This window comes from Cyclospora cayetanensis, unplaced genomic scaffold (genome assembly GCF_002999335.1).
Source record: "Cyclospora cayetanensis isolate NF1_C8 unplaced genomic scaffold, CcayRef3 CcayRef3_contig_131, whole genome shotgun sequence".
Taxonomy (NCBI): domain Eukaryota; phylum Apicomplexa; class Conoidasida; order Eucoccidiorida; family Eimeriidae; genus Cyclospora; species Cyclospora cayetanensis.
Genome location: NW_020312072.1, coordinates 6,236 through 17,687, shown reverse-complemented (window position 1 = coordinate 17,687; position 11,452 = coordinate 6,236). Strand labels below are relative to the sequence as shown.

Sequence of the window (11,452 nt, the reverse complement as noted above, 5' to 3'; positions counted from 1 at the left end):
CTGTGTCCGCTAAACTCCTTAGCGAATTGCGTAATCTGGTGACACCCCAGATGCGCACTCAGATACGCCAGTCAGGCATCATTCAAAACATTTGCCGACGTCACGGATACGACAATGCTCAGCTACCTGCAAAAGGAGGCTTGGGAAGAGCTTTCAGCGAAAAATGTGGAACAAATGTCTTCATTGGCACACTGCAAGCGAAATATCTGGCTGTGTTCACTTAAGCGAGCATCCGCTACCGGTCTTCCCGCTGTCTTCCATACGCAATGCACCCTCTGTAGACTGCTAGATCCAGTGTTGTCAAATCTGGGCTGTGCAAGCTGCATGAATAAAGTGAAAACGGCCCTCGATTCTCAAATTGTCACAGCTTGCTGGCACTTTTCTTTTAAAAAAAAGAGCTCTTGTTTGACTGGCCCGCTATAGGGGGCCTGCAACTACGCATGGCTTTGGAAAGACTTGTGGGCATAGTTCGCACTCAACAGGCATTACAGGCATATGGTTTGCGATACAGCATGAGCTTGTGTAAGGCTGCATTTGTCACAAGAAAAAGCCGTCTGGGCCTTGTACTGTGTCAGTGGGATCTGGGTACACAACGAAGATCGAATCGAATGCGGTACGTACAATGCATAGTCATGTTACGGCCTGCGGTCATGCCGAACAGCTCTGCTCGCTGCTTATGTTCCCCAAAATACTTTGCTGGCTTGAGAACCGGCAAGACTATGACACTGTGATGGATTTCAACAAGCTTTACAGCTGTATTGCCCCGCTCACGGAATTGGGCCAAGTCAAGGGATCATCATTGAGAGCCGACGGAGTTCAGGCAGCACTGATAAATTTAGTGGCCCAGAAAAACAGTCGGACAGCAGAATGTGGGCATATTGAGATCTTTGAAACGATGTGCAGCTGTAACATCTGCCAGTGCCCCTCCAGTGACCCCTGCAAGGGACAGGTGCGAGAAATAGTACCTGAGGCAGATCCTCCCACAGAGCAACACTCCGCGGAGCAAGCTTGGCTGCCTTAAGCCCAAAATAATCTAAACACAGCGGGATCGCTCCAGATCACACGTTGCTGCCTGCCATTATCAAAACGGGAGGAGCCTTCGGCCTGTCAACACCGGTAGTAGGCAGGCTCAGCTGGACCAGAGGTATTAGGGCGCTGGTAAAGGGGTTGCAGAATTAAGGGTAGGGCACAACAAGACGCCCACATAGTGGTCTGCTGAGCATCTAGCGTTACAGGCGCCTTAGAGGACTAATAAAGATATTTTCAAGTAGTTTTCGCGGGGGTGGAGCTTTGATTTAAGCACGCCGGTCGATTCCAAACATAATTTGCCAGTATAATCTATTACAGAATATTGCACGCAAAACACCCTTTTGTCTCCAGTCACAGAAGAAATAGCACCCGTTAGTTGTGCCAGCGTCACCCGATCCTATAACCCTGCGAGCCTGTGGATGCCCTCGAGCCTTTCTGCGTTCTCATATGCTACTGCCGCTCCATTTTATTGGTAGCGAGGGAATTTGGGCCCGTTTATGAAGGACGTGCTGCTCATTTATGCTTTGGGAGGCTTGTGCTGACCGTCAGCCCCTCTTCTCATATCGTGTTGTCTGAGCATTGCCTGGCTGTATGCCTCGTGCGGCAACGATAAAAACAGGAGAGCCATATATATAGCGTGCATTCGTGGAAAAGCCTAAAATTTAGCTAGAATTTAACATAAGAGCATCAATCTAGCGTGTGTTTTATCTTGCGCGTTTGGTTCCTCGACAGCTATCGATGCATCGTACCACTGCGTTGTCAGCTCCGCTACCGCGGATCCCGAGGCTCGTGAAGAGCAGTAACCATGTTCTGGGTTCTCGCCTCTCCATCGTATTCGATGATTTTCTCTTCCCTCATGAATAATTTGCCTCCCCTGTAGGGTGGTCGCGCTGGTGTGCGAATTAAACTCTTTCAGATGGCCCAGGCTTTGTCTCGCTAGTTGTTGAATACATAGTGCGAGCATTGGCAGGGGTTCAAATCACGTGCCCTTCTATATCAGCTATCCTCTGCTACTCCCCCCTGCTTTATGTTGTTCTATTGCTTCCCAGATTTTCTTTTCTCCGGTGGTAAAACCCACAGCACCAGCAATTTGGCGCAACAGGGAAGGCTACGTAGCAATGCGGCATTCTACACCGTAGAGCCTTTCATCAAAAGCATACAGCCCGCACTCTAAAAAGTTCATGCAATAGCTCCATTAAAACGGCCGAAAGTGGGGCATCTGTATGATTCCGTCGCGCCTCTTCCTCCGTCGTTGATTCTGGGATTTACAACCGCGCAAAGCAAATTCCATTATCAAGGGCGCTCTGTCTATAGCCCCTTCCACAGATCCGTCCCTTCCTTCACGGTATTTTAAGCGTGCGTATACCCCGTTGACGTGTTTCTCTCGGGGGTAGGATTTCAATCCCCCGCACAGAACCGTTACGAAGATGTACAGTTTCCTCCTTCGCCAATTGGCCCTATTTTTGATTGCCCTTGCCGCTGTGAGCGCCATTCTCGCCGAGGCTTTAGCTAAAACATGCCCCGATGACAAACCCGTTCAAAATCAATCTTGCACGCTCTCCCTCGAAGCAAACGACACTGCTTCGTTCACGTGCACGAATCCCTTCCCACAGGATTTCCCTGCAAAGATGCTGAACTGGATGGGAGAGCAGGTAACACCGCAGGAGCTCTTTGGAGAGGGAACAACAATAACACCAGACAGCAACGATAAAACAAAGTACACCATAAAAATAGGGGGATCGCCAAAGACCGCTTCGGGTGGGGTCACCTGCTCACAAACCTCCCGAACTCCATTGCAGGACCGCGGCAACGTTCCCGACGCTAAAGAGGCAGCAAAACTTGCTGTTCACTCCCTTGTCATTCGAGTCAATGAGGGCGAAGATTTCAGCAGAGAAGGTTACTTGGCAACGAGTGGGGTGGGCCAGGATTGTGTACAGCCTCCCGCCGCCCTACTGGCAACCTTGGCATCCGCCGCAGCTCTTTGGCTCACCCTCTAGCTCGACAGACGTGTGATCCAACGCATCTCCTCCCTTTTCGCTCTTGCATTCTTAACAGAGATGAAAGGCAGGAGGCGTTGGAGGGAGTGCCAGTTATATCGCAATCCCACCAAACATACCGCTTTTTCCATGCGTTGCAATCATAACGAGCTGTCACATCGACCCTACCACCTTGCCGTAATCTGCAGTGCGCCTGTTCTTAACGTTTCCAAGTGTCTGGCTGTGCCCCCGTCTAATTCGTTTCGCAGTTTTGCCGGCGGATGCTTTCTAAGGCTCCGCAGTGCCACGGGAGCGATTAGGCGCTTGATTTCATGCGCCATAATCTAAATCGAGGTAGATAGGGGTAGAGCTACGCAAACGGCGAAACAGAGTGACCCTTGGCACGAAAAAGTGCAGCGACAGGCACCTAGAGGGCGGATTCCGCGTCGCCACTGTTGCGTTTTAAGAGAGAAACAGTGCTAGGGAGCCTTCTCCCCAACTTTGCGAGAGATGCCCTCTGAATTCTACACCGCATGGCCCTTTGTTGGCGTCATTAGCCAGTCTCTCAGCCCTTCGCGCACGCCGGGTCACCCCCTACGTGTATGCTACGCTACCATTCACTATTTGCCCGGTGTTTTGCTCTAATCAATCGTTCCGTAGGGGAACAAGTTCGGTGTGAATACCGCTGCTGTCGATCACCACCACCTCCGCCTGGTCGCCTGAAGCCACCACCCACCGTAACAAAGTGCACACCGTTCTGGTTATACGCCATCCGAAGAGTTGCTCAAAAGGAATATTTAACACACGAAATACCGAAGCGTGGCAGACCTGTAAAGATGTCCCGTTCGCCTGCAGACGCAAGAATCCCTCGGACGAGTGCGATGGTCTCTTCTTTCGTGAGCTTGGGCTTCTGCTTTTGCTGGTTGTTTTGGGCAATCTGCACACGACAAGATTTGCATTCTTTTCAACATTCGGTTCTTTTGGGCACACAGAGAAAACGCGAGGTTGCGCATACAGACCTAGGTCTGCACTCTTCATACAGACATACACCTGTTTCCAATACGTGTCCACCCACAGACACACATTTCAAGGCGTGACCAGGGGAGAAAAAGGAGGAGGGAAAGGGGTGTGCAAATGGGTGCCCCTCCCCCCACTCCACCAAACCCTCGCTAGCGACCCTAAGAAAGTTATTCAACGGCGCCCTGCCTTCCAACCTGCGGTCTAAAGGACTGGCGGCTGCGATTTTTACCTGATTGTCCAAGATCGACATGGTAAGGGAACTGCCAGTGCCCGCACAGTTGTAGTTGGCGCGCTCAAAAGACCCAATCGCATCGTAGCCAAACACCGCGCCCTTCCCTAAAGCAGTACGCAAAGAACGCAGGGCAGCGAGAAGGGAAGACTCGCTGAGGCGGCCGTTACGGCGGAACAAGGCAACATTCAAGTGCCCCTTGGAGAGACGCACAGAGCGCCCTCCTCCGGGCAGCAATGGACAGCTTGACGGGACATGTAAGCATCCAAACAAACTCGCCGTGAGGGCGATGGATGTTTTTCTTCTCAAGCTGTGGTCTCTGTTGGGTTGGGGAAGCTTCAGCCGCATGCGTCATTCAGAGAGGGCCAGTAGGGCAGGGGTAACAGTGAGGCAAGGTCAGAGGTAAGGTTGATATTCTCCTGCAGCCCGCCTTCCTCTTATTGCTACCCCATCAACTTCTCTCTTTCCATGTCTGTCCAACAGCCACCGGCTGGTACCCCGTACTGATGTTTGCAAGTCTGCCCCCCCGTTTCCCTGCTCCCCTAATGCCTGCAGGCATATATCTGTGTCTCAAGTTCCTCCGTGGTGGCAAGTGCACAGAGGTGGTGGCTGCGCGCGCAAGCTACCTTCCGAGTCGAGGCCGAAGAGGACGTTGAAGGTGTAGTAGGGGAAAAATCGCCGAGAGTACAGCACCGTGGAGAGCAGCTGTGCAACTGCGATCACTGAAGGCTCCTCTCGGTGCTGGTGCTGGAACATCGCTACACGGGTCTACGACGGGAGGATGCACAAAAAAAACAGAGCCAGAATATTTATGAAAAAAACGAAAAAGGCATTCAGGTGCGACAAGAAGACAAAGGAAAAAGAAGGCCAACGTTGAAAGGGAGAACCCCCGAAAAAAGGCGGGCACTTAGGGCGAGAGACACACATGTTCACACACACACACACACACACACACACACACACACACACACGCACAGATCTACATACACATACACACAATATACGCACACACACACACACACACACACACACACACACACACACACACAGATCCACCTACACATACACACAATATACGCACACACATACATATACACGCAGATCTACGTACACATGCACAAAATATATACATACATATATCCACACACACGCACATATCTACAAACATATACACACAATATACACATACGCGCAGATATATAGATGTATGCATAAACACATGAAAAATAGAGATTCAGCATAGGAGCCGCACAAGACCGCTACCGCTGCTCACCTTAAGCCACTTGTGAAGTGTCTGTACATCTGCCTGCATACCGGAGGAGGCAATGCAGCAGCGTGAAGTCCTGCGAGAAAAACGCACTGCTCGCCGAGCTGGCAATCAATGTAGCTCGCTATACTAACTTCGTACAGTAGCGTCCAGACAGTCAGAATCAGTGTGCAGCACGATGCAGCTCCAGCGCCGAGCTCATGACAAGACAGTAGGCATTCGCAAGCACTTGATCCAAAAGGTCCTCCCTAGACTGCCTGGCAGCCTAGAGCCGCATAGACCGCCAGCTTCAGCCCCTCCCCTCCGCTAGTTCCCATGCCTCCTATACAGCGCACAGCTTTGTGATCTTGGACTGCATGCGCGAGTGGATGGAGTAGCCAACTGAGAGACGTGTATCTCCCACACCAACCACAAAGTCATCCCCCGCAACAGACACCACAGTCCTGCGAAAATCGGACGTACGCAAAAAGCACCCGAATCTCATGCGGTGCAACGTGTATGAGAAGAAGCGTCCAGACACTCCAGCTTCGTCCTGCAAGGCTCCCTGTCTATCGCACGGGTCGAGAATCGAAGGAGATGTCTACCCCGAAGTCATTGGCGAAACGCCCTCAATCCTTACGGACCCGCCATTGTTTACATAGGGGTTGAATCCGCCCCTGCCGTGACGGCTTGAAATCTCCGCAGGAGCGACCCCATCTTCTCGAGGCGCCGGAAAGTCCATGCAGTTCATCATTTCTGCTTCTGCTGCGCACGAAAACAAGCACACGCACTCCGCGAGACAGTAGCGATTTGTGCTCGCTACAGGAGTACGCCACATTCGCACTCCTCCCAAGGAGCAAGCAGCTGCCTGCAGCGGATCTCGTTTCTGCTACCCCCTGCAGAAGGGATGGCTGCAATGCAGGTGCATAAAGAAGCGGTGCGACGTAGAAGGAGAAATGAAAGAACATTTGGGAGGCGACTGGAGCTTGCTGTCCCGCAGAGGGGAGAAATGCGGAAGGGGCCCTTTGTGTGGAAACTGCAATTCGGAAGACGATTACGATCTTGGCAAGAGGCAGTGGAGGCGCTGAGGGTGCGTCGGGGAGGTCTCCAGTGCTTACCAAGGCGTGAGAACGGATGACCTCTAGAAATAATCAGCAACACAAGAAGAGAAACGGCTAGGACGGGCAAGAGGCGAGGGAAAGTACAAGGGGCCCTGCCCAGCCTTGCGGGTGCAGCAAATGGACGGCTAAGAAAATCCGGGAGGGACTCGCCAGAAAAGGAATAAGGCTCACAATCTCGAATGGTGAATACCAGTAAAGTTTGGAGTGCGGACAGCAAGACACCTGATAAACAAGCAGCATGCTCAACAGCCCAAAACGCGTAGCTCTAGGAAGCCACCACTGCTCTGTCGGCAGTGGCATGCATTGGTGGAGTTGGAGGGCGTGTTACCCGCCCACACCAATTTTTACGCGTATGTATTCCAGAAGTGTGCAAAAACAGTTCTTCTTGTGCGCTAGATACTGCTCGAGCTCTCAATAAACCAGATAGACGCGCTCCATTAGTAATGTAGTCCTTGGCAGGCGGGTGTATCGCTGACCCTCCTAAGCGTCAACCATGGCTGCGTAAGAATCTGTCGTCACGCTGAGGAGATTACGTTTTATAATGGAAGCTTACTGGTAATGAGAATTTCTTGTGGTTTCATAAAGGACGGATGAAAAAGTCCCCGAGTTAGGGGCTTGTTGGCCACCGAATAACTAGTATTCGCTGCTTTCTGTAGCACACGCTCATTGTGGTAGTATTCAGCGTGTAGACCTTCAAGCAATGAACCTGATAAGCGGAGAAGATCCCCTGGTCTCGGCAAGCATCGGGTACACTGTACTGCGCATATTCTGGGAACAAACCCTGCAGAATGTGCCATTCACGGAGGCAAGAGGCCGCACACGAATTTTAAACTCTGATTGCGCTTCATGCCTCTGTTCTAAGTCGATCCGTGGAGTACACATAGCTCTACCGGCCATTTTAAAGTTGCACAAAGTATCACGTCCGTTAAGGTTGATTTGAAGAGGCCCTTATTCCCAAACGCGGTCAAAAAGCCAAGAGAAAGATCCCCAGTATGCGTCTTCCACACCTGCATCTCTTACCCTTTCACTTCCTAAAGCTCTTGCATGGGGCAAAGAATGGTGCTGGAGTACAAACTGCTGCACTGCCCATGCAACCAGACCCACGTTCACATGTTAAGTTCGCGCACACGCAAGCACCGCTTGTGCGTACAGTACCAAGCTAACTAATCTCTCTGTGCAGAAAGTAAGAGATCAGCAGGCAAACCTGCCACGTGGCAATTACGCTCTGGCACGATGTGCCTATGCGTGGTGTGGCACGCTGCGGGAAGGCCCCTCCCACTGCAGCGAATCGCGCCTATTTGGATGCAGACCACGTATTTCCGAGGGTGTTTGCAAATGAGTGCCATGCGAATTCAGTTCTACCTGATCGCGATGGCTGCCTGGGGTGCCGCCGCCTGGATGAAAAACATGTGGGCGGGCGCCTTATCGTGCGGCAAAATCGCATACGATGGCAGAGCGCCTCCAGTGCAATCCCATTAACTTCCATCTCGTGAGGCATCTTAGCCGTTCAGCTATCCAGCCTCTGACCTTATGGTGCCACTGGATGATACGTTGGCTGTTCGCTTGGAAGCACCACTACACTGACCGGCGGAGCCTACAAATGAAGACCCCTCCCATGCTTCGCATGGATGCCGGGCCCTAATAGAATGCCTTCTATAAGGGGAGGACTTGAAGCTGGAGTAGAGCAACCGCGAAAAAGCCCCCAGATTGTACACGCTCGAAAAATACACAATCCCTAGCGCTGCCCACTGCTGCGGTAGGAGCAAGACAGTCACGGAGTCGGGGAAGCCATGATGACAAACGCTTGGAAATACATTTAGAAATCAGCATCGAGAGAAAACTGTTGCTCTTCCTTGTTTTGTACCATCACGCCGGCCTTTTGGTAGTCACCGACGCGCTTCTCGAAGAAGTTGGTTTTACCTTGGAGAGAGATCAGGTCCATAAAGTCAAAGGGATTCCTAGCGTTGAAAATCTTGTCAGAGCCAAGACATGTGAGGAGCCGATCCGCAACGAATTCGATGTATTGTGCCATGAGGGCTGCGTGCAAATAAGAAATGTACGACACGCAAAAGGTTATGGGGGCGCTGCCGTCACTCGGATACAAACTAACCATCGAAAGCCGATGTTCGCCCAAATTTGTAATATGAACTTGGCGAGTTCTTACAAGGCGCATTTCTGTCTAGATCTGCACAATACTACTCATCCAAGGGCTCAATAAAGATACATGTAGAGCCAAAATTAAAGCGTAGGAAGAATTCGCCTGCTGTAATGTCGCAAGGTCCTTTGTTTTCATCGTACTCAGGCTTTTGGGGTTTGTGCGCCCAGTGCGGCACTGCTCACCACTGTTCATTCCGATCAGGTCGCAGGGCAGTGCATCACAGATGAATGCCTTTTCAGCCTCCACAGCCTCCGAGACGATCCGCCTCAGCACATCGTCGGAAAGCTGGTTTTCCAGCATCGAGTACAGCAAGCAGGCGAAGTCAGCGTGCAGACCCTCATCGCGGCTTATAAGCTCGTTTGAGAAAGTCAAACCTACAAAAGTGCAGAACACAATGCGCGTGCCCACAGCCAGAGAGTAAGGAAGCAAGAGGCCTCTGTACAGAGCAAAGCATAAAGTTCAGCTTCCAAGCGAACGGGAAAGCATCACATAATGCTGAAGTCAGTTGAACTCTTTTAGTACGACTTCCAGGCATTCATGATAATCAAAAGCCACGCCGTGTCCGGCCCATACACTGCCACTTGACTCTAAATTGTGTTCGGAATATTTCTGTTACCGGGCATCAGTCCTCGTTTCTTGAGCCAATATATGGCACAGAAGGATCCTGAAAAGAGAATTCCCTCTACGCAGCAGAAAGCAACAAGCCTTTCCGCAAAGGATTTGGTCTTATTGATCCATTTAGCGGCCCACGCCGCCTTTACAGCCACCGCGGGAATGCTACTAATTGCGTTGAATAAGTGTTCCTTCTCCTTTTCGTCGCGGATGTAATTGTCAATCAGAAGACTGTACAGGCACATCGGAAAAGACAAAAATGCAACAAATTTCCCACTAGAGCCCTCCATCTGCCTCATCTACAGCCGTTCAATCTAAATACCGTTCTACATTATCCCATGGTAACGGAAACGTCTAAGAGGGCACTGAACACCCTATGTTCATGCAGTGAGTGGATGTAGCAGTGTTTCACGAGGGAGAACTGCCCATATTTACGCATTTATACACTTGCGCAGCTAAGAGCGCTTTCGCGAAAATACTTAGATATGCGGAGGGCTTCACCTGTATGTCTCGGAGTGGATGTTCTCCACGGCAAGTTGGAATGCATAGAAACTGCGCGCCTCCGGTATTTGTACTTCCGTCATGAACCTCTCGGCCAAGTTTTCCATGACGATTCCGTCACTGCAGCAAAGATGTTCACAAAATACATTCAAACTCGTCGCATACTTTTAACAATGGTGCAAGTGAAAGCATACACGCCGTACAAATGAATATAAAGAAATATATAAGCTGAAATGCTCTAATGCAATAGAGTGCCCGACTGCACGACTCTCTTCCCTGTCCCGAGGCGAATGCAAGCAATGAGATGCAATTATGCTCGTTCATGAATAGTTTCGCACGAAGAAACGTTTTCGACGTGTGGAGATTGGACAGATCCACACCCGATTGAGCCTATGAGAACATAGTGTGATGACTGTTGCATATTATTCCCTGCTGAACGAGACAGGCCCAACAAACTTCAAAGAACTGGTTCTTTGATCTGTTTCGACTGTGATGCGTTTCGTCTTACCTTGCAGCGAAAAAGGCAAGCACATGCTTAATGAAGTGCTGCTCATCCTTGTTCAGACTTTCCCAGTCTACCAAGTCCCTGTGTAGGTCGATCTCCTCGGCTGTCCAAAAAGAGGCCTCCGCCTTCTTATACATATCCCACACTTCCTTGTACTGAATGGGCATCAACACCTATTCAATGAAAGCAGCAGGCAACGCTGAAGTGCAGTATCGACCCTGCCAAAGCATGCGCCTGAGGATGATGTGCTGCGAAGCACCCTCGGTTTTGTCCTATTATGTATGAAACAGGTGGCAAGGCTTGGTCCTAGTATGATGCTAGTGGCTCCTGGGCTTAAATATATTGTGCGCGCACGCAGGGGGCTAAAGTATTGAGAAAGCCTTCGGGTGTGGCCGATGCTTGGGGAGGAGCAAGCTGCAATATTAGATTGTATGAGAGGGAGGGAGAAGGCCTTACCCATCTCCGGGGATTGGGCTTAAGCAGCAATTCATCCTTTTGCCTCGCAATGAGGTACTGGGAATAGGCCTTCTCTTCTTCCGTGGCAAGCTCTTCGGCAATCTCTGTCAACCGCTTCGGATCGGTGGCTGCAGCCAGCACTCCCTCGGCGTTCACCCATGAAGACAGACCCATTTTAACTAGTGTGTTAAGGCAAATCCCTAAGAAGGCGCTGCAGCTGCTGCTGTTCTTGTTACTGCTGCGCTTGGAGTGTACGAACGCTGTAAGAATGGAAACTCCACGAAGGGCCGTGTACTGCCCTAGACTGTCACGAGTAAGAGGGAAAACAGGTCCTTTTTACAAATCGGAGGCTGTCGCTACTTAGAGTGCTGCAGCGAATGTTCACTTTAGGCAATAGACACACGAGTGCCCAGGGTAGCTCAGGCTTACGCTGCTGTGGGGTTTCACTGTGCCCACAGTAAGGAAATGCGAGACAAAGAAAGCATACATCCATCAAGAAACGCATGGAACACCGAAGCAAAATGACGTCAGGAGGCGAACAGCTGCTCTCGCCAGTCTGCTGGGTGGTGGTGAGGGTGGGGAAGGGGTTAAGGTCGTGC

General features: G+C 50.9%; 2 protein-coding genes across 2 annotated transcripts; both read right to left on the bottom strand.

The window, feature by feature from the left end:
- Window positions 1-3,650: 3,650 nt before the first annotated feature.
- On the bottom strand, window positions 3,651-6,254 carry LOC113147123 (proteasome subunit beta type-1-like). The gene is made up of 7 exons (XM_026336534.1): window positions 6,145-6,254; window positions 5,857-5,964; window positions 5,528-5,597; window positions 4,881-5,022; window positions 4,255-4,361; window positions 3,834-3,942; window positions 3,651-3,724 (listed from the first exon to the last, which is right to left on the bottom strand). Exons 1-7 carry the CDS (start codon window positions 6,252-6,254, stop codon window positions 3,651-3,653), a joined length of 720 nt encoding a protein of 239 aa, XP_026192319.1.
- Window positions 6,255-8,437: 2,183 nt separating this feature from the next.
- Window positions 8,438-11,027, bottom strand: LOC113147120 (ribonucleoside-diphosphate reductase small subunit-like). The gene is made up of 6 exons (XM_026336520.1): window positions 10,854-11,027; window positions 10,401-10,570; window positions 9,893-10,012; window positions 9,396-9,622; window positions 8,962-9,153; window positions 8,438-8,658 (listed from the first exon to the last, which is right to left on the bottom strand). Exons 1-6 carry the CDS (start codon window positions 11,025-11,027, stop codon window positions 8,438-8,440), a joined length of 1,104 nt encoding a protein of 367 aa, XP_026192305.1.
- Window positions 11,028-11,452: the final 425 nt, after the last annotated feature.

Excerpts from the sequence above, each read along its gene's own strand:
- LOC113147123 (XM_026336534.1), bottom strand. The coding sequence starts at position 6,254 with ATGATGAACTGCATGGACTTTCCGGCGCCTCGAGAAGATGGGGTCGCT. Across the intron at positions 5,598-5,856 it reads CAGTCCAAGATCACAAAGCT|GACTTCACGCTGCTGCATTG; the intron begins GTGCGCTGTATA and ends TTTTTCTCGCAG. Across the intron at positions 3,725-3,833 it reads CGAACGGGACATCTTTACAG|GCGACCAGGCGGAGGTGGTG; the intron begins GTCTGCCACGCT and ends TGGTGGCTTCAG.
- LOC113147120 (XM_026336520.1), bottom strand. The coding sequence starts at position 11,027 with ATGGGTCTGTCTTCATGGGTGAACGCCGAGGGAGTGCTGGCTGCAGCC. Across the intron at positions 10,013-10,400 it reads CTTGCCTTTTTCGCTGCAAG|TGACGGAATCGTCATGGAAA; the intron begins GTAAGACGAAAC and ends TCTTTGCTGCAG. Across the intron at positions 9,623-9,892 it reads ATCCACTCCGAGACATACAG|TCTTCTGATTGACAATTACA; the intron begins GTGAAGCCCTCC and ends GTGCCTGTACAG.